General features: G+C 42.8%; 1 protein-coding gene across 8 annotated transcripts in view; it reads right to left on the reverse strand.

The window, feature by feature from the left end:
* Foxp1 (forkhead box P1) overlaps positions 1-23,617 on the reverse strand; it is a 448,446-nt gene that overhangs the window by 214,176 nt on the left and 210,653 nt on the right. For all 8 annotated transcript variants that reach the window (XM_052174415.1, XM_052174416.1, XM_052174424.1 and 5 more), the window contains one exon: positions 19,136-19,326. In XM_052174415.1, the coding sequence (XP_052030375.1) occupies positions 19,136-19,315 (180 nt within the window). In that variant the 5' untranslated portion in view covers positions 19,316-19,326. The remainder of the gene's footprint in view (positions 1-19,135; positions 19,327-23,617) is intronic.

The following is a 23,617-nucleotide window of genomic DNA, read 5'->3' on the forward strand; positions in this document are numbered from 1 at the left end:
AAAGACACAGGCTAGCAGGTTAGTTGACTTAACCGCAAGGCAAGAACTTGGCATAAAGTGCCAACTCTGTAAAATCAGGCATGAACATTAAAGTCAGTTTCCTAAACCAGAAACAAACAGATATTTTGCTGCCAGGGAAACGTACATAGTTTGACTTGTAGGTTATGAATCTTTAAAATCCCCACCGTGCGCCCTAGCACAATCCTTCATGAGTACAATCTTTTATTTATTGGCTAACCAGTTGTTCTCTGCTAAGTGGCGAATGCTTCGATGTCAGCAGAGGAGGTAAGCCACGGAGATAGGAACACAAAATACCTCTCAGGGAGCAAAGGACATTTTGTCAACAATGTGAACCATTCTTAAAGCAAAACAAGCCACGACTCCAGATATTAAAACAATGAGGAGATCTGTGATTCCTCCAAGGGCCTAACTCACTCACCAGAGACTGGACTAATCACAAGTCCCACCCCCAGCCCCACCCCCAGAAACACAAAGTACTAGAGATATTTAAACCAAATACATTTTTGTTGGTTGGGTAAGGTAAACAGGCATGTTACACAGTACAAAGAAAACACAGAAAGTATGCTCCTAGTCTTGTCAGTCCATGACAGCTGTTTGGGGTACCTGGACAAAGTCTACAGTATAAACCCCCTGGTTCCATGGACAAAAACACAAGAGCAATAAACAGGAACTTGTCAACCTTAGAACGGTTGCTTTTAGGTTGTCTAGAAAATATGTTGCAACCACTGCTATTCATGGCTGATGTGGAGTTTTAGTGATAAATCCAGATTTCCCATTTCTTAAGAGCATCTCTTTTTATCTTTTGATAGTACAAGGAGACAGGAATCTGGAAGGATTTTAGAGACATGGCCAAAATCTCCCAGAATCACACTGCTCCATTCCTTGCCCATAGCATGCTGATAATTCCGCCCAGCTTTTGCTATTTCTGGAGTGGTTTAGACTCTGAAGGAATTGCAGAGGTCTTCCTCAGTAGATGGGTTTGAGTCCTCAGTAGGACACAAAGCAATAGGTGAGCAAGACTCCTTCCCTCTGAAAAAGAAGCCAACAAGCCACAAATTACAGTCGCTTAAGAGCGGTGGGCACATTTGTTAAAAAGCCCGGGCTCTGTGTGAAGAAAGGGCACGTTGGTGATAGAAAAGCTACTGTAATACTGGGTTACTTCCTTTCCAGACACAACACAAAATGAGATGGAATGGAAGCCGTGACAGATTGAGCTTCAACAGAGCAGGGAGAAGGGGAGAATCACGGGAAAGAGCACTTGAATGAAATGACCGTTTACACCAGAAACAGCTCAGGTCAGCTGGGTGGTCTGAGGAGCAGCTCAGGCCCTAGAGCCTGCAGGTGCAGGTTCGAATTCAGCTGCACTCGGTTATATTTTGTGTGAAGGGATGTCGGTAAGAGCTATGCTTCTGCTTATAGAGAATGGGGCTTTTAAGAGTGTTCAGTTCAGGCTAGGCTCTGGGAGTGTTTGCTGCTTCTGCACAGCCCCTCAGTCCAGACCCCAGAACTCACGGCAGGCATCTCACATGACTTGCCATTCCAACCAAACACACACACACACACACACACACACACACACACACACATGAGACAGACAGACAGACAGAAAGACTCATCAATTATTATAAAAACCCTTCATTAAACAGAGTACCTAGCTCACAGAGGCCTTATATAAGCACCCTGCACTACTGCATGCAGGACTCTGCATCAACCTGGAGACCACCAGTTTTTGACTCAGTTTTCTAAGATGGCTACGACTGTAGCTACTCCTTCCTGTCACGGATTTCCAACTCACTCGGGTCTATGACAGCAGAAATGTTTCGATGCCCCCCCCCCCAATATAATCATTATTGAAAATAAAACCTAATTGTCATGTGCCTTGTTGAAGTTTTCCTCTTCCCCTCCATGGGAGGGCCAGGTGTGGTGGTGCATGTCTGTCATCCCAGAACTCAAAAGGTCAGGGCAGAAGGGTGGCCAAGGTTTATGACCTCACTGGGCTACACAACAGGACTATGTCTCAAAGATCTATAAAAGTAAGTCATTCAGTGACTGAAGAAATGAGTTAATATTTAAAAAAATTGTTCCTGATAAAGAATTATCTGGCAGCCAGGCATGTGATGGCGCACACATTTAGTTCCGGCACTTGGGAGGCAAAGGATCTCTGTGAGTCTGAGGCCAGCCTGGTCTACAGAGCTAGATTCAGGATAGCCAAGACTGTTTGTTACACAGAAAAACACAGTCTTGAAAAACAAACAAACAACAACAACAACATCATAATAATAATAATAATAATCTAGTGAGGCCGGGCAAATGTGAAGAAGGGGTATTATTTAGAAAATGACATTATTTATACTATAAATGATGAGGTTGGAAATCAAAACCATGAATTTTTCTTCTAAAAGTAAAATCCTACAGAATCTAGAAATTAAAATTGAGATAAAAAGCTAATGCATAAGAAACCCAGCTGCTGGGGTGTGGCCTGCGGGCAGCCTTGGTGCCAGCCATTTCCTGTCAGTGACGCCCCAGGGAGGGAATGGGAGCAGTTGTGTAGAAGTCAGGAGAACTCCTCTTTGAAATGGAAGGAAAAAGGACTCTAAGAGTTGTCACTGCCAGAGAACAGGATCGTAGACCACACCTCATTTTTCTGTGTCCTTACCTGCATCGTTCAATTTTTCTGCAAACTACTCTGTATAACCTAAAATTTGTAATTATTTAATATTTAGTTTCCAATTCTGAACACCTAGATTATACCCCCATCTAGATAGGAGCCAACAGAGGAGGCTCTGCTCCCTTGGGCCAGCAGTGCTCCGTAGGCAGTTGGAGTTGATGGCTGGCCCACCGCCGCTGTCTGTCCAAGCGGCTGCTGCTTACCTGTGTCCCAGTCTGTCTGATGGTGTTTCCTGGCAGGCTCACAGACTGTACCTGTACTTTGTAGGACCTTCAAATTCTGGCTTGAAATGAAGGTTTTCACTTACTCTTCTTTCTTCCAAAATTCCTTGCTCTTTCAGAAATCAAAATAAACTGCAAGAATTAAATATTACCTCATTTGGAGCCTTAAAAGGGACTCGACAGAGGACCCGGGGTCCTCTTGGTTCTGCATGGTGTATAAAGAGTGCCCTCCTGGTTCTAGGTACTAATTGCACAGAAAATACAGAGGGAGGATGGCAAGTGGCACTGAGACATTAAAATGCTTGCCATGTGTGAAAACTCAATTTTTTTTTTAAATGCAGGCCTAAGAATTCAGCCAGAAAAAAAAATAGACATGCCAATAAAAAATGTGCGTCTTAAAATCTGGCTGCGGGTGCCCTTCCTCTCCCCAATGGATACTCTTAGTAAAGAAAACATGGTGGGTCTCCCCCCACCCTTTGCCTGTATTTCATTTCCAATTAAAATTAAATATAAACTCGAACGCCACCTGGATTTTAGCAAAATCCAACCCCTGCCCTCCACCCTTCCTCCGTTTTAAAGAGAAGAACCTGGCCTTACATATACAAACATTTTGGTAAATGACCCATGGCAAATTGCGTAATGCCAGTAAAAGTTGTGTTTTTTAAGTTATGAGACCCAAAGATTTTTATCTGAAATAAAACCCTGATTCAATTCAGATTCTGGAGGCCAACTGCGTCCTTAACTCTGCCTCCAAATTTAAAACATTTGTGCAAGGGGCCCCTTCGGTGATGCTTGCTTGTGGGTACAGAGTGGAGATTCTGTATTGATTAGGATGTGTGTTTTCTTTTCTAAAATGATAAATTGGGGTACTAATTGCCTACAAGGGCTGACTCTACAGTCTTCACACTGAGGTCAGGATAGATGAAAAGATGAATAGATAGATGGGACTCAGTGGCCATGAAGTTCAGTCTACTGCCCATCGATATACAGCACAGGGATTCCTGTATCCATGGGAGGTATTTCTTGGAAGTCTCCAACAAGGAGATTTCAATAGTTTACTGATTACATGTGGTTATAAGGTGAGCGGGGCAGGCTAAAGAATGGAACACTCTAGAGAAATAACCCAGTCCATACCAGACCAGACCAGTATGTTGGGATCCATACTATCTTGGCCATGGCTTTGGTCCACTCTTAAAAGAGGGGGAACAAGGAGGGTGATCCAGTCCTGAGCACGGTTTAAAGCAGTGACTGTTTGGCCAAGGACAATGTGTTGATTATCAAACTCATCACACCACCTCTTCCAGAAAGGAGTATTTGTACTGCTCCATTTTACAGATGAGAAAATGGAGGCACAGAGTGCTGGTCAAACGGGACAGCTTTTCTCATGCAGGAACTTTGAGATGGGGCCCCACACTTCTGGCAGGGACTCCCAAAAGGAAGGAGCCTGAGAAGGGACTGAAGAAGGGCCCAGAAAGACTGTGCCTATGTGCCTGTGACCATGGGAAGGGGCGTCCACAGGGCCTAGGAGGCACATGTGAAGGAAGAGAATGGAGAAAAGCCAACAGAAGAGTGAGTCCTGCTTCATTTCCCACCTCTCTGGGCATTGACAGAGTTTTGACTTCTGTCACAGAAGAGTGAGGTTCAGTAAGGATGATTTGCGTTTGTCACAGCTCATGGTGGAAAAATCCAGAACACTGGTGGATCTGGAGAGTACATACAGACAAGTGGTGGCTGTAGAGATAAATGTGAGAGGAATTCTTACAATTACTTTATTGTTTAGGGAAAAAAAAATGTGACTGAGGCACTGCACAGGATCAAGATCATCAGATGTATTTTATATGCATTTCATTTGTATCCTGCAGGACCTTAACTTAAAGCACCTTCTGTTTTTTACTAGAGATCTAATGTTGCTATGGAAACCTTGAGAAATGCAGAAAAGCAAAAAGTATTCGTAAACAAACAAGAATTCTACAACTAAACCGAAGAACAGGGTTCAGGGCACCTTCCTACACAACAAAGCATGATCAGCCCTCAGGTTAAACAAATGTTGTTATTTTTATACATGTTACATGTGTGTGAGCAGATGTGGGTATACTAACAGTACATGCCACAGAGACAAATGCCCTTAGCTGGTGCAACCACCTAAGCAGCCCAGGTATGATATTCTTGTTTATTTTTAAGATTTATTTATTTTATGTATATGAGTACTGTAGCTTCAGACACACCAGAAGAGGACATCGGATTCCATTACAGATGATTATGAGCCACCATGTGATTGTTGGGAACTGAACTCAGGACCTCTGGAAGAGTAGTCAATGTTCTTATCCTCTGGGCCATTCCTCAAGCCCCAGGTATGATATTCTTTGTTTGGGTTTTTGTTTTGTTTTGTTTTTTGTTTGTTTTTTGTTTTTTTGTTTTTGTTTTTGTTTTTTTTTTTCCAAGACAGGGTTTCTCTGTATAGCCCTGATTATCCTGGAACTCACTCTGTAGACCAGGCTGGCCTCAAACTCACAGATCAGCTTGCCTCTGCCTCCCAAGTGCTGGGATTAAAGGCGTGCACCACCACCGCCCAGCTCAGGTATGATATTCTTAATGGCTAGAAGATTCTATGTCAAAACCACCTACTGAACTCTTCTTCTCCCATCAAATTTAGGAAATATCCAACTGTTTATCTTTTAAACACCACACTAAAAAACACAGTAATGGATTAGATTCTTTGTATTACATACTATTCTTGTAGGTTAAATTCTTATTGGTGGTAGCAGTGACATTAATAATAACAGTACCAGATGACATTTGCGACTATTACAATGTGCTGCAATTTCTTGGTCCTTTGTTATCCTCGGGATAGTAAATGTTGACATCATCCCCATTTGATGGATATGAAAACTGAGGTATGGTGTTTTCAGATGTCCACAATAACTCGTCTAGGAAGAACTGTGACTTTGGCCAGAGCTTCAACCCCACAGTCTAACCTTGCCTGCCAGCTATTCCACCAGTGTGGCTGTTTAGCCAAGCAGTGGAAGATGGGCTAGACAAACCAAAGAAACAAATTGTTGGGCCCAGCCTAGATTCTGAGAATCCTGAAGGAGGGTCTGGCAATCAGTTCTAAGAACCCCTCAACACAGTCCCATGAGAACCTCTAAGAAAGATGCAATTCCTTGCAAACAAAGCAGGCAATGTGGATCCTTGGATCAAAATGGCTGTGAGAATCTGAGAGTCTCGGCCAAACTGCCCAAGTATGGTGGGCATGAACTCATGCCTGCCACAAAGGGTGCCCATGCTCTATGGGTCATGTCTATGAACCTGGCTGAGTTTATCATGGACCAGCCTCACACAGAGGTTCTGCAGTGAGGAGAGACCAAGAGTGCACAGGCTGGCACAGCTGCCTGAATGAATGTGACATGGCTCTCAGTGCATCAGACTTAACCTGACACCATGCCTTCCAAAGTTTTCCTCAGAGTCAATTGGGGTACTGTCTTGTAATACCTAAGAAATAATTCCAGGAACATGCTGTTGAGTATTTAGAGCCAAAAGAAGAGCCCACTCTAAGTCAGAGATAGATTACTAAAAGACTGAACATAAAGTAATCACGGAAACGTATAGAAATACTTGTCCAAACGCTGAACAAGTTAGCATACCACAAAGTCTACAAAGGGAATGAGAAGGGTCATGTGCAGAACTGCAAAATTATGTATGTACACATATGCATGCACAGAACTACATGTATATGCACACATGCATGCCTCTATGCATGCCTCCCCACGATATGCACCCACATCTGACTGTATGCAAGTGCACACACACACACATACACACACACACACACACTCCATAGCCAATGTTGTTTGACAATAGGAATAATAGGGCCTATGTGACAGAAATAAACACATTTTCATCAATTGTGAAATATAGTAACTCATTGGATAACCTTTAAAAAAAAGAGAGAGAGAAACAACTATGTAAGAAAGGAAAGAAAAAAGGCCCCAGAAGGATATAAAAAAAATATCAAAACTGACTCCATCTTCTGGAAAAATACAGTTAACAAGTGCATTGAGCAACATTCTTAAGACTTGACAACTAAAATCAGGTACTAAGGTTTCAATTATTCTAATTATAGGATGAGGTAAGTAGCTAGAATTTGATATTAAAGTATAGGAAATATAGACCTTACCAAGGAAACAAGCCAGAGTTAGCAGGCCCCATCTCATCCCTGGAAATCTCACACTCACACCATGGGCTATCCTAACAGAGACTCCAGAAGCAATGTCCTGTCATGCTGGACACCTCAGTGATTCAGGTCTGTCATGAAGACACCTCAACTTACTATCTGCCACCAGTTGCCCCATAGCTCAAATCTAATCTCACGTATTGTATCTCAGGATTAAAAGAATCAAGGACAAACTTTTCGGATCCTTAATTATCCAAGTCACAAGTCAAAGCTGTGTAGCTCAGCAATATATCTCCCATCCATTACTTCCCACTGAAAGGTTTAAAATGAATCAGCAGATGTTCACATACTGGGTTTCTGTTTTCTAGTTTCACTAGAGTCTTTAAAAGAAGCCCACCACGCAAATACTAATTTTTCTCTCCAGGCCACTGAGGATTTATGACCCAAATCACTCTTATATCGATTGATTAGCTTATGCATGTCTCCTTCAGTTTATCTTTGTGTGCATTCAGATTTCTATTGATGGTTCATGTATGTGCTTCTATATCTTATTGCACCTCAATTAGACTGTGAATTCCTAGAGCGAAAGGAGAGAGGGAAGGCAATATTTCTCTGTGGTGTCTGGTGGTGAGGGCACGAATGGAAGAAAGCCTACACTGGAAGCAAGGGAGCCGTGGCTGAGAACAGCTGCTCTCTCGGTGACTCACCGAGAATGTCCAAGCCCCATTTCCTCAGCAGGCTGCCTGGAGGGTTTTTAACTATTACTAATGTCCAATTTCTTAATTTGTAAGACACGATCAGTTAAATTACCGAAAACAAGAACAAAGGAAGTGTGAATACAGCCACCTATCACTGTATCAGACTAGAAACTGCAAGCGAAAGTTGTAAATTGTATGTATATGTAATATAGACCCCTACACACACACACACACACACACACACACACACACACTCACATGCACTCAAACACACACATACAACATATTCATACACACATCACTCACACACATGTACACTCACAGACCCCCCTCCTCCCCCACACATACACAAAGCATCATCTACCCTATGACTACAAAGTAAGAGCAGAAAATCTGCCACGCATTTCACTTTCTACTCAATAACCCAGGGGAGGGCTACTATTTCTGTAAAGCGCAAGACCGTGCACATTTTAGGGTTTCTGGGGCGTATAACTTTTGCTGTAATAGGTTACCTTGACTGGCTCTTATAACAGTTAAATCTTTACTGTCAACTTGATGGGGTTTAGAATCACCACAGAAACACACCTGTAGAGGTGTATCTGAAGGCAGTGTTGTTTAAAACCGAGACCCACCATAAATGTGGGTAGCAACATCCAGTGGACTGAGCTGCCAGCCTGGATAAGAAGGAGGAAGCTTGCAGCGCGCCAGCATCCATCTCTCCGTTTCCTGACCATGGACGCCATGGGACCAGATACCTCCTGCTTCTGCAGTTATAACCTCTCCCATTGAGAGACTGGACCCTCACACACTGCAGGGCAAAATGAATCTTGCATCCTTAAATTGTTTCTGACAGCCATGTTGTCACATCTGTGAGAAAATTACTACTACAGCTGTGCAGGCATGCAGACAGCTGTGGACAGTGGTAAACGAAGGGTAAAGCTGTATTTACAAAGGACTCTGCAGTATGGAATGCTAGGCTGGATTTGGCCTGAGCACCATAGCTGTTTGGTTCCTGTTCTGGTCTGAAGGCTCAACACAACACCTTGTACACAGAACGTGCTTAACAAACAGCTGAGGCAGGTTGAAGATTCCTTTCAGAATGCTACCCTCACAATCACTGTCACGAATCACCCCATTACAGAATATAACCTTGACAATGGTGAGGGTGACTGAAGCATACCCACCCTGTGCATGATGTCGTCCCCATCCGACAGACAGGTGAATGCTACAGTAAGTCCAGACACAAGGACACATGACATAGACACATAATACGCAGCATAAAACTTTGCATTTACAAGACAAATATAAGTCTCATGACCTGAACAGCAGAATAAAAAGGAACCAGGACAAGGCATTTCCACCCAGTGCTTCTGCAGGTTGAATGCTTATTGCACTGAAATGGAGATCTCACCAGGAGGAAGGAGCAAAATGAGGGGAGGTAAGCAATATTATCAAGGTGTTATTTATCACACACATTAGGACCAAAAATAGTCAGAAAAGAATGAGCATCGTGTCATTCTCTCGCCGTCTTTGACCTTGTAAAAGGTTGCTGAGTTCTTATGGAGGATAATGAGCGTCAGTGGGGGAAGCCTTCCTTAGAAGAGGCCTGCTCTGTGCCATGCAGCCTTGAAAAATTAATATATAATAATTATAATCACGAAACGCCACTCTTGCCCTGCTTTATGATGCTACATCTTATTTTATTAAAAATTTCCCCAAATCTTTCTTCCCTTGGCTATGAGAGGCATGGCTCTGCTACAGAAAAGCAAAAGACATTTTACGCACAATTTTCCCTCGACTAGAAAGAGGTATATTGTGCCCTTCAGTGAACATAAAATTGATATTATCATCTCTTAGTTTATATCTCACTACTTAACCTTCAGATTAAAAGTTATTGGATTTGAATGACTAAAAAGACATCATGTCACCTTTCCTCCTCTGTGGAAAGACAGAGGTTCAGGGCAAGACAAAGCAGCCTGGGACTGGTAGCCAGTGGGAACGGCAGGATCTCTCTCTGCCTTGCTCAAGGGCTCAAGGAGAGACCACGACAGGACACTCATGGCTGGGGACATGAAAAACGGCAGTGTATGCCCTGTGCTTTTAGAAACCTTGCCGAAGATGGATGTGTGGGGAGAAGTTAATCTTATTTTGAGTACCATCATAAACGTAGCAAGCTAGGGTCTGGAGAGATGGCCCTATCAGTGAGCTGCTTGCCTGCTAAGCAGTAGGACCTGAGTTCAATCTCAGCACCCCTATTTAAAAAAAATTCAAGCCTGGTGTAGTAGCTTGCCAGTTATCTTAGCGCTGAGGAGGCTCAGGCACACGTACCTCCAGGACTTAGAAGTCAGTAATTCTAGCTTACCTGATGTGAGCTCCAGGCCACGGGGAGGCTCTATCTTAAAAAGAAAAATCAAAGAACAAACTAGGATGACAAAATTGGGACCAGCTCTGACCTCAGCTTGCGGTCCTATGTGCATGCATGAGCACGCACACTTCAAGCATACACAGACACACTTAACAACAGGGATTAAAATAATAAACTCTAGAGAAAACTTGAGAGTTAATAAGAAAAAGAACTGTGCCCTGCATACACAGTCTCTGTAGAAGCTACAAGAGCCACCTGGAAGGATTAGAGAGAGCCCAGTTTGTATCCACCATCTCTTACTTTTTCAACTTAGATGTGGCGAGAAGACTTCCAAGCCTGGGCAGTTTGATCTGCACCTCTCAAGTGAGTTTACCAACAGCGCCAGCTGTTTAATAATTACACACTGTATTTTTCCAGCAAAAGATATACACTATGCACTCCTCCCCCAACCCCTCGCCACTTTAAAAACAAATTCATTCTACGAAGCTTTTGTCAATATGGAATAAAGACTCTATCACAGATCCAGCTTAGTTAGCTTTGTTCTCTACGATAGATAAGCCCCGCTCTGTGATCAATAGGAGCACAGGCGTTTTATCAGCATTCCCTGTGTGACTTTTGTACGAGATTCTAGTAACAGGCCAAGGCTAAAGGCAAAGAACTTGATAATATTAATCAGAATAAACATACACAACCACTGTAGTGACTTTTAGCCATATAAGAGGGTTCTCTCTCTTTCTCTCTCTCCCCCCTTCCTTCTTTTCCTCCCTCCCATCCTTTCTTCCCTTATTTCTCTCTCTTGGACAAAGTCTCAAGTAGCCCAGGCTAGCCTAGAACTGAAATTCACTAGCTATGTAGCTGAGAATGACTCTCAACTCCACACGGGGTTGTCTTCCCACCACAGTGTGCCATCACTCAGCTGTGTGCTGGGAAGTATCAGACTGTCCTGTCCTGGTGGAACTTACAAGGTGTTAAAGAACTCATGCATGGGGTACAGGAGGAGAGGGGGATGGGAGCCACGACTGATCCCCAGGCAAACCAGTCCAAGGGTGGGGGCCCATTCTTAAATGCTGGAGTGATGGCTGCCGGTCTCCTAGGGTTCCTTCCCTGCTGGCTGGACTCAGTCTCAGAGTTTCCACAGGAGTGGGGACTGAGGCCTAACACAGGTACACTGTCCCATGCCTTCGCAGTAGCTTCTTCTGCGGCCCCAGCTTCTCGCCTGACTCCTGCCCATGCCAGTCCACACACTTCAGTCTGTTCCCTATGTCACCTCCTCCATAGGTATGGGCAATAGAGATGAATAGAAGTCATGTATGCAAGTGAACAAATTAAGTTCTGTAGAGCGAAGTAGAAAGATGATCAATATAGGGTGAAGGATTCTCATCTGAAATGCTTGAGCTCAGAAATGATCCAGATTTTAGAAGATTTTACTTTGAAATATCCACCCAGACTTACTGGCTAAACATTCCTATTTAAATAAAACAAACAAACAAACACACAAACAAACAAACCAAAAAAGCCCAAATGACTCCCAAACTGAAACTTTTTTAGAATCGAATCAGGCCTTAAGTCTTGGGTTTCATGGGGATTGTGGACTTTCCTGATACTCCATCTTATTAAGGTTTAGAAAGAAGCGTCCCGTCCCCCACAAAGGATCCTGCACTGAAAGTGTGGTCCTTACCTAGTGACACTATTTTGGGAGGTTCTGGAAACTTTAGGACATAGGGCTTAGGTAGCTGAGGTAGCTCTCTGGGGTCATGTCTTCACACTGAGACTTGTCCTGAGCACCTATTTCCTGACTCCCATGAGGAGGGTGGCTCTGCCACATACACGTATCACCATGACATCTGTCCCACCATGAGCACAGACATAACGAAGCCATCGATTCTGGATGGAAATCCTTGAAGCTGTGGGATAAAATAAACTTCTCATCCCGTCTCACTTTGGTTTCTCCTGGGTGTCTGATCACAGTGACACGTGTTCTCATCACACAGGGCAGCACACTTACAGGGGCTGAGAACCAACAACAACGCAGGCTCTGCTTCTGTGAAGTGAACGAAACGCAGAGTTTAACAAGGGTCTCCGGAATGTTGTGACACTTCGGAATTACAATAGATTTGAGTTCAAAGTCAATGTGATGAAAGAAACTTTGGAACAGGGAGTTCAGACCTCTCCATCAACTTTCTCCTCACGACTCTGAGGACCACGCCCATTTCTATGGCCATTCTTTCTTGTCATAAAAGCAGTCAGTATCCTGGAGACCCCCTTTTTTTTTATTATCAGTAATCTATGCACCATCTAAAAGTACACTAGACTCCATCAGGCTGTCTATATGTTTATGTCATCCAAACTTTCCAATCCAGCCTCCTTGGCTCTGCTGTCAATAAGTGAGGCAGTTACAACACAGTGGTGTGGGTCCACAGGCTTCAGAGGACAGCCAGAGGCTGGATGGCACTACAAACACTCTGCAACCCCGCATGATAAACTGTCAACAGGTTATTGCTGAAATCCTATCCCCTCGGAGTTCACAAAGAGATTCTTTTGATTAGACAAGCTAGAATGAGGTTATTTTGTTTTTTATTAGTTAACATATCAGGGCTTAAAGTTACCATCTTAGAGCAGCAAAGCCTTCTCTCAAAGCTGAGAGCGGACGCATCACTCCCAATAAGATGATGTCATCTGGAGCTCTGTTCCCATGATCTCTTAACATATAGAAGGCCCCTCTCCCCTTTTGGTCTCCCACACCATTTTAATTTCTAATGGAGAGATTATTGGCACACAACTGTTTAGCAATCACAACTTGAAAGAATTTCATATGAGGCTTGCAAGTTACATAAATCTTTGAAAACAATATTATGATGGAAGGCAGGGCTAAACCAACAGAGAGGAGAGAGCTAAATTTAGTATCCAGGGTAAAATATGCTTTTTTTTTCCCAGAAGAGGGTTCGGGGGCTGTTTTTGTTGTGGCTGGCTTTTCTTTACTTACCCCAAATTATCTAAATTCCCATTTCTGCTTTCTTTCAATTTGTTTACAGGGTTTCACTAAAATGGGCATCACTGATTCCTACCATACACTTTTCTGCATCAACATTTTTTTTTTGGGGCAATGTCTCTAATAACAGTGTATTTCAACAGAGCAATTCCTTTAAAATTAGAATTTAGTTTTTCACCTAGCTGCTAAAGAACATGTTAGCTTCTAACTTGTACAAGGTCTCAGTAGGGACTCTATATTAATACTTTTCTCTACACCACCTTCTAGAAAGTTCCCTTCTAGGATGCTGAGGATTTCATCATTTCTTTCCTCTTAGCAGCATCAAAAGAGCATCCCAGGCGGCTGTAATGGGACAGGCCACTTCAGTGGAAAAGTAGCAGAATGTCAGAGCTAACCTAGACTGGCACCTCAGTCTCAGGCCCAGACTTCTAGATCCATTTCATCTAAGTCACTCTGTGCAAAGTAAGAACTAATAATGATAAGTCCTGCAATTTCCACACAATTCCCTTAAAGAAGGTAGTATGCATGAGAAACCAAGGCATGTGTTTTGAACATGAAGGAGTCAGCCTCTCTCCTGCTCAGTGCCCTCCAGTAAGTTGAGTAACAAAGACCAAGGAAGAGTTTCATCTCGCCATTTTGAAAGTGAAGGGGTAAACTTTTAAGTACTTGGTTTTATGCTAAAAGCTAAGATCCGCTAATTTTACATTACCTTACAGCATGGACACATTTGTCCTTTTCTCACCAGCTTCTGGTGTCTATATGAGACTCTTGGAGCCCATACGGACACCGACCGTAATGGTTAATATTAATTGTTAACTTGATCGAACATATAATCAACTAGGAGACAAATCCCTGGGTGTGACTGGGAAGGTATTTAGATTAGACTAATGGGGATGGTTAGACCCAAATGTGGGAGACACCTCCACATGGGCTAGGGTCCTGGACAGGAATACGGAAGCTGGCCACGAGCCTTCATGTCTCTCTGCTTCCTGACTACAGTGCAATGTCACCACCTGTGTCTTCGCTCCACCATGGTAACTTTACCGCCATGATGGACTATTGTGAGTCAGAATACATCTTTCCCTCCTTAGCCTAGGTGTTCTACCATGGCAATGAGAGAAGTAATGAATATGGTTACCCAGCTCAATGCATACCCAAACCTCTGGGATGGCACACTGACAGATTTGCATGGAACGTACCCCCACCCTCTTCTCAGGGACTTTTAAGTTATCTCTACATTTCTTATGATAACCCAACACAAGGCAAATAGCATATGTGTAGTGCTTTGAGACTAAGGACAAGAAAATATAGGCATGTTCAGCTCAAAACACAGTTTCCCTCCGAATCTTAGATCCACAGTTGAATCTGTTAATAGAACCATGTCTACAAGGAGCTGACTGTTAATCCCACTGTGTAAGTATCTATGATTCTGCCAGATTCCTCTGATCATCCATTTTCTAAACCCCCTCTGAAAGTATGCCACCACATTATTTACCCATGCCCTAAGGAGTTGATCCAATCTCTCTGAGAGCTCAGGCTCCTGTGTACTATCTGCACTTTACCTCCCTCTTATTCCCACAACCACAGTGGGACCCTCATACTCCCTCTCTCCTTCCCATGATGCATTGGCAAGCCCTTCCCTACACTTTCTCCCCCTCTTACCTCCTTGTCAACCACTGAACATTTTTTCTTTGTTTACATTGTTGACTTGAAACATACAGCCTTTGACCAAAAACTCCAACATTTAAACCAAATGTCAGAAAAGCTACAAAAAAATAAGACCGTCATTTGCTTATTCTGCCTTAAGTAACAAGCTCTCAAGTTGCAGGCATGGAATATCTTTTTTTAAATGACTTTCTCACCCATTCTCTGGATGCCATTCTCCTCATATAAAATGATAGCCTCACCCCAAAACCATAACTGCCCCCAAATCACAAAAGTCACCAAAACTCTCTTTCTGCTGATTTGCATACAATAAAATGGCAAGTGGTACCAAAAATTTTACCCCCCTCAAAGAAAGCACCCATCATTCAAAAGGGGGATGTTGTTAAGATATAGCTGTTTTATTTAACAGCTATTCATTTTTATTGAATAAACATTTTCTGGTATGCATTCTGTTAATTGACCTGCCAGCATATGCTGTATATGGAGAAACTTCTAAACATTATGTTCTATGTAATATGCTTATCTGAAAAAGCTCTCATTTGCAGCAATATGGAAATAAAATCCTGCTTTCAAGAATTCAAGACTTTTCAAATGCATTAATCCACACCGTTTATGAAATTGCTCTGGACATTTTAAAATCCTTCCCTTAAGGAGGGAGGGAACAAAACCTTAACAATCAATACTAGTATCTGTTACTAAGCCCCGTAATGGAGTAGGCATTCCCCAGCACAGAGCTCAGAGACAGAAATGGGGGCAGGCATAATAGAAAGTAAAAAGCAGTCATGGTATAGGGTAAAAGGACTACTCAAGGGCTCCAAGAGAATGTTCAGAAATGCTATCAAATTACATTATTAAAAAACCATTGTACTAGTTCCAGGGCCTAGATATAAATAGAGTTGAAACACTATTGAGACAATATGCTTTGTTTTGAGGAGGGAAGACAGGGCACTTGTATGGGGCGGCTCCTCCAACTAATGGCCACACCTCTCTTTAGCTGGTAGCCTTCTGAATGATAATGCATCTTCCAGCCCCGCTTGCCTAGCTGATGTGCCTAGAGGGCAGGGGCAGTACTCTGCCCAGTGGAGCCAAGGCTGCGGCGCAGGGCTCCCTGTCTTCAGAGGCGATTCATCTCCCAACAGTTGCTGCCCTTGTGGGACAGTCACCCAAGGTTGCAGGATGCTGCTCTGCTTTTTTTCTGAGAGTGAATGGTAAAGCAAAGTCCCCCATTTCTCCAGGCTGTCAACTGGATCATTCTTTAAAACAAATTCTGTGTGGGACTCAACTTGGCCAACTCATGGAATCACTATGGTAGTAGCTCTTTGTGAGAGCTGCAGCTCCTGAAAAGGGCACTTGCTGTAATTTGTAGTCATGATTGGCAAGAAGGAGCCCGACAGAGAGTTCACTGGGCACCCACCCTCACCCCACCCCCACCGGATAACACCAAAAGGCTCTGGTGCAAGAAGAGTATTCAGAACTGTTCCTTGTAACTCACAGTGTTTTTTAACTCGCTTTTACACCAGGCAGCTTGAAGCCAGATCTTTGTGTTCCACGGACTTCTGACATATTTTACAGTTCTCTCTTCCACTGTCCTACATTAATCAAAGCTGTAACCCCTGTTGTCTTTGTACTACAGAATCAGAATGTGCCCCTGGCGAGGAATGGGGGAAAAGTCAACAGGAATTAAATTTCAGTGCAACTGTTTACTCAACTGTGGCCTGCAGATATTGAAATTTTATCCGTGGTTTTGTGTGACTACCGCAGTAATGAATTCAGCATGGCTGCGACTTGCTCGGCAGTGCTCTCTGGCACTCTCACTTCGAGTAAAAAACCTGCGGGAGGAAAATGACGAAAACCACGCAGGTCTACCAGCGAAACTCACAGTTTCTCCACGTGTTTAATTGCTGCTGTTTTCCGGGCCACAGAAAACTTTGGGATCTTGGGGCCCCTGGAATATTTGTGAGCCTGTACTTTTTCTTCTGTCACCTTCCTACACAATCCCATTTCCCTCCACCAACCTGTGCAGAGGCTTCCCTTGGACGGGGAGTCAAAGCAGCTGGTGATGTTTTATAAGGCCTAAGAGGGCTCGCCAACCACAACAAGTGGGGCTTTAGTCACAATCCTAGACCCGAAGAATGCCTTTCTCCCTCAAACATATCAGTGACAAATAGATAGAAAATTGCCATGAAATATTTATTTTCAAGCTTCAAAGTGGAATAAAAAATCAAGTTCTTGAACACTGCATGGAAGACCATTTAACAACATGCTCTCTGGGTCTCACACCCAGGTAACATGCTGGTGACTCATTATTTTGGGGAAAGATACAACTGAAATGTGCTTCCAGAACTTTCTCCTGTGTCACTCACGTGTTCCTGATGCTATTGTTCTGGAGAAGGGTGGGATTTTGTGTGATGAGTAGGTGTATTGAACATGTAAACCTTTATGGTTGGTTAAATGCATTTTTGTTATTTGTTTAAACTTTTTTTTTAATTTTTACACTTGGGTATATGAGCGGCAGGGGATTGCAGGGAATCAAACCTGGGTCCTCAGACTTGGTGGCCAGCAATTTTACCTGCTGGCTCCTTGGTTAAATATTTCAATATTCTGAATAATTAATTGTCCATCTATCAGGTAAAATTTTTAAAAAAGTTAATCTCCCCCTTACTTAACTGATGTTCTCTAGATGCAAATGATTTGGGGTACATTGCATGGGCTTCACCTCAATTATGTCATAAAGAAATGGCTGATCTTGACGTCCATCATCTAAGGGCATACCAGACAGTATTCTAAAACTACTAACTACTCATGTAACCATAAATACACGAGGCTATCACATAGATGAACATGAGCACAAATATACTTGCCATTTAGTGCTGGGTTTGCTAACAGCGTGAATGGTTTAGAAATTAGCCATCGAACATTAACTTAAGTGCACAAAATTAATACAGCACAAGTGACACAAATTCTGGCTGATAGGGTACCTATGGTGGAGGCAGAAATGACTGGGGTGACAAGAAAGGAGATCAAGTCACACCTCAAAATCCCCACAAACCAACTTGGTTTGTCTGCCAACTTCCCTTTCTTTTCCTTTCCCAGATCGTTCCCCCAACTGGTTCTATGGTCTCATGTTGCACCAACCAATATCTAATGGGTTCACAGTCTACTGTGATATTTTAATACTATATTTGAAATATTCACCTATTTTAATGATTGTCTGTAATTTAACTATTTGGAAGGTGGAGGCAAGAAGATTGAGAATTTGTGGCTGGCTTTGGGTACAGAGCATTTTCAAAGTCGTAGCCTGGCTATATGAGAAGCTATCTCAGAGAGAAAAAATACAACCCCTTACCCTAATCCCTAAGAATCTGATTCAAATATTAAGGAAGTAGTTTGAAAGTTTGTCCATTTCTTGTATGGCATTTCCCAACAATTTCTCTATGGAAAAACTACAAAATTTCCTCAAGATATTTTATTCTTTTTTTTTTGACTCTCAAATACCTGATTACGAATGGTAAGATAAATGAATCAAGGACAAAACTTGCCCTGTTATCAGGAACAAAAACTCAAAATATTTCCTGATCCCACAGGGTGGGAAAGCAAATCCAGTCTTCAAGGAAATGCTATTTACATTTGAATTTTTACCAACACAATGCCATGTCTTAGGTCACCTGTACCACTGGGAAATGTTTCAACAGTCACTCCCAAGGACTAGCTTCCATCCTGGGAGGGCAAAGAAGGAAAGAGAATGTCCCAGGCCAAGGACATGCTGAAGAGGTTCAGATACAAGATCAGCTAAAAGCAACACTGAGATTTTAACCAACACCACATAAAGTCAGACTCCAGGAATCAGAAGCAAACGTGTACACCCTGGTTCCTCGAAGTAGGAGGAAGTCATGTCCCAAATTGATGACTGTCTTATAGACATGCTCCTGGTATATTAACCATGTCCATTCATGATTCTGTGTGTCTCTATGTGACTACTTCCTCCACCCCACACACTGTGGCCCCCATTTCTTTCATCACTTCACTCTAACTTTCTTTCATCAAAAGGTTTAAGCTCCCGTTTAATTAGTATTTTACTTCTCAACTACAGCATCAACCTTTGAGTCATTTTAATTGAAGAGTAAAAGTTTAGGTGACACATTGGGGTCTGGAAGAGAGTGCTTCAAGGTTCATTCAACTCCAAGTCTAATAGTCACTGTTCAGAAGGACACTTAGACCTGAGGGTTTCACAGTTCATCAGGTCCAGGAGGACCCCTGGATGTCTAAGAATATGCTGCTCACAGGCATATGGACGTGCCTACAGCGCCACTCAGCGCCCCAGCTCCCAAGGCAAGTACCTGCTGTTGCTGCTGCTGGACGTGGGCAAGGTCTGATGCCCCCAGGTCCACCGCTGGTGCCTCTCCGTTGGACCGAGTGTCTCGAAGTGCCCCGCACTCTAGTAAGTGGTTGCCACCGCTGGACCCGTTCTGGATGGCTGATCCGTTACTTTTTGTCTCAGACCCAGATTCTTGCATCATGACTCAAAAACCTGAGGGGAGAATTTCCAGAAGTTGGGGTGGGGTAGTGAAGGAGAGAGAGAGAGAGGTGGGGAGGAGAGGGGGAGAGATGGGGAAAGAGAGAGAGAGAGACACACACACAGCTGTTAAAACACTTGCTGTTCAGAAGGAAAGAAGGTCTGCCCTAACATGTTGCCAAACACGTAAACATCCTCCTTTACCCGCTTTCCACACATGAGCAGACTGGTCCCCTACTTTAGGACTTGGGGGTCTGTCATTCAATTCAAGTATGTCGTTCAATTTAGTATGATTTCAAATATATAATTTCTTCCCTCTTAGGAAAAATAGAAAGGTTCAGGTGATCCGAGAAGAATTTAAGAGCCAATTTCTCTGATGGGATTCAGATATTGTTGCTCAGAAGAAAACACTTGAGGTCATGACACAAGTATAAATTTAAATATTATCAGGCCCAGAAGCCCTGTGGCAATGCATCATCCTCTTAAGAAATATTCTCCAACCTCAGTCTCACAAGTGGCATGACCTATCACTACAAGACCCTGCAAGGGAATAGGTGCTGAAACGCTGCATCCAAACGCCAATCACATTTTAAGGATTCTAAACCCTTGATTCCATCTGGACAGTTAGAAATTGGTCATTCCTATAAGATAGGGTACTGCTAAAAAGACAGGGGCAAAAACAACTTCCGATCTTTCAGACACTGAATGAACTCAGACTGTAACCACTGTTGGTGGGAAAGCGCACTCTGTGCTAAGTTTCCTCCTGGTGGATGACTGGTTTTCTGGGCAGGAGTAAGGACTGATGTTTCAGGGCGATCCTTCAGACTCTTAAATCCGGAGAGAAGTGCTGGCCAGGCAGACCACAGAAAAGGTCAAAATTTTAATGCTAAATGTGAGGCTTGGCATACAGCTCAGTGATAGAACGTTTGTCTAATGTATATGGGATGTTGGGTTCACTCCTTAGTATTGCCAGAAAATAAATTAATTTAAAAAAAAACCAACAAAGTACTAAAATGTCTACTAAAAATATAGAGTGGAAAATAAATAGAGAAAAGTCTGTTATTTCTTTTTATGTTTCAGGGTTTTGTTTTGTGGAGTCTCATCCCAGCCTTTTGGAGACAGGGCTCTATGATAAAGCCCAGATTATTAGCCTTGAACTTGAAATCCTTCTGGCTTAGCCTCCCAGGTACTGGACTTTTTTTTTTTTTTTAAACATCATTAAGTAGTTTATTTGTGCTCTTTCTAATTTTTTTTATTTACATTGCAAATGATTTCCTCTTTTCTGGGTCCCCACTCCCCGCAAGTCCCATAAGCCCTCTTCTGTCCCCCTATTCTAGGTACTGGTCTTAATAGGCAAAGACAACACTTAATATTAATTATACTGCTTAATTCTTGTTACTCTCTTGAGCACAATCATCATTAGCCTGGGGAGCCAGTTTAGGTGCCCATCCAGGACAAAACACATCTACGGATCAGCGGCTTTGAGCTAGACTCTCCATCACACAGGCAATTCCTGCGTGTTCAGTGGCTGCCCATAGTAATGATCAACTCTACTTCACAGAGGAAAACTGAAGCTTGGGAGAAAGTTTAATGGGCAAAAGCACTTGCTACGTAAGCCTGGTTCCTGAGTTCAAGTCCTCAGAGCCAAGAAGAACTGGATTCAGTAGGATAAGCATCCATCTGTCAGTAAATGGGATTTGGACGTAGGGAAATTTTCAGGGGCATAAGTGCCAGGTAGTCTGGTAGCTGTGTAGCAGCATAGAAACCCTGTCCCAAACAAGGTAAAATGGCTAGGGTTGGCATCTGAGGGTTGTCTTCTGATCTCCAAAGAGTCACAGTGATACACATGTTTCTCCACCCATGCCCAGCCTCCAACACAGGTAAACTTTAAAGATGGGTGGGGTGGAAAACTCCTAGTGAAATAATTTCATGGCCACCGAGCCATGGCTAGCTATGGCCAGCACAGGACGGGAGACACTCTGCTTTCATATCCCTCACCCACTGCATGCTTTCTGAAGGCTGAGGTACAGGGTGACAAGCCAAGTTCAGGGACTAGGATGTGGAAAGGAAAAATACTAGTCACCAAAGGAAGCAGTCAGTTCAAACATCAAAGCTGAGAAATGCTTAAATAATGAAGACTTTAATGTGAATTCCCGATGCCAGACAAAACAAAAAACAAACCACTTCATTCAAATCACCCTTACATAGGGACCACCGATTTCTTTCCCACTGCACTAGATACACAACCCCATGGGAACTGAAGCACTGGGGACACCCTAGGAGGAGGCGGTGCTTCTGTTAACGACTAACAGAAGTCTGTTCTCTGCAACTTGCCTGAAAACTAAAGAGAAGAAGGTCCATTTAAAGAGTCCCATTCCATCCGCCTTCAGTCCACAGTCAACTACAGTCACAAGGCAGACTATAAGAAACCAAAGATAGATTTCTTAGTCAATCCGTTCTGGAGTTATCAAGAATAGCCTTTGATGTTAACAGGTATGAAACAATATGAGAAACAACAGAGGGTCTCCTCGTGTCTTTGGACCAGATCTTCTAGTAATTACTGTCCTTTAGAATCTGGCAGCAGAGGCTCCTTACCTCCCACTATGGAAAGAAGTCTATCAAAACAGAACAAACCAAAACAAACCCCAAGAAAACAAAACAACAGCCCAAAAAGATACAAAATTGGAAACAAGAGGCCAGTAATATGAAAATATTTCTCTTTCTCAAATGTGTTGAAGCCTAGGAGTTTTTCTTAGTGCTTTACTTTCTATACCATACACTTGGCCATTTGTATATTTGGGAACATAAGAAAATAGGTTTCTGGCTGGAAGTAGCTCAGTAGTACCTTACAGGCAATAAGTCCTAAGTCACTCCCCAATACTGCACAGCAACAAGGAAATAGACAGATATCTCAAGGTAGTCAGCAGTAAAATCCATTTTATTATTAGTTACAAAAAAAAAAGATATCTAAATAAAACAGATGTTTCCCACCTTCTGGCAAGTCTGCCTATACCAAAGAGTAGACTCACATGAAAGAAAAATTCATTTTATTTTTTAAGATTTTTTTAAAAGATATATTTTCTTTTTTAAAAAAATTACTTATTTATTTTATGTATATGAGTATACTGTAGGTATATTCAGACACATCAGAAGAGGACATTGGATTCCATTACAAATGGTTGTGAGCCACCATGTGGGTGCTGGGAATTGAACTCAGGACCTCTGGAAGAGCAGTGTTCTTAACCACTGAGCCATCTCTCCAGTCTGAAAAGATATATTTACATGTTTTAAAGATTTAAAGAATGTTTTGCTTTCATCTATACATGTGTATCATGTATGCTCCTGGTGTCCAAGGAGGTCAGAAGAGGGCTGTAGAAACTCGTAGAACTGAAGTTTGGATGGTTGGTCAATATATGCATACTGGGAACTGAATCCCGGGCCTCTGAAAGAATAGCCAGTGCCCCTAACTGCTGAGCCATCTCTCTGCAAACTACCTTCCTTAGCATTCCTCAGCCAGCCTCAGCCAGGAACACACACAATCATATATTCTGTCTTTATGGAGCAGAGCTGGGCACATGCTACCTTCAAACCCCGTGATAACTGGGATCTGGGACCAGAGAACAGGTGCCTATAAGCTTGCCTCTGTTTTAGTTTCCTCGGTTGACACCATCATGGTAGGCGGGGTAAGAACCACCTCTTATGCAGTTGGAAGAGAAGAGGCTCCTTTCCTCTGTGCAGCTCCAAAACAGGCTGCTAAGTTCTCCAGGACAAGTTAGGCAGGCCTGCAGCCAAGGAACTTGGCTCATGAATTGGGTTTGTGAGAGTACATGGTTTGGGACTAAAACTGTATAGAGAATTATTTTGGTCTAAGGATGTCCTCAGCCAAGTGTTAACTAGAGAGTAGTACATGGGCTGGAGAACTTTTAATTTCTAAAAGGTACAACATCAATTGGAGGCTTTGTGAAATGGGCATGTAGAAAATGAAAGATTAGGTGTCTAAGCATCTCTGACACTGTCTGGGCCGTGAGTATTTCTATCAAACATCCCAGGCCATTTAATAAGCTTTTATATCTCCATATAAAACCCTCTGGATACATTTAAATCTCTAACTCCCAAGTGTCCAGGAGGAAGATAAATGTTATCCCCGTTTCAGAGACAAGACAACTACTGCTCAGATTAGGAGACAGATGAAGCTGCAGAGGCTCTCCATTTTGGACATGACGAAGACATGTGCAAGACTTCTTCCTTCAGAGAGGCCCTGGCTGAGTGACGAATGAGTACATTGACCAGAAGAAACTGAATTTCA

Source organism: Apodemus sylvaticus, chromosome 2 (genome assembly GCF_947179515.1).
Source record: "Apodemus sylvaticus chromosome 2, mApoSyl1.1, whole genome shotgun sequence".
Lineage (NCBI taxonomy): Eukaryota > Metazoa > Chordata > Mammalia > Rodentia > Muridae > Apodemus > Apodemus sylvaticus.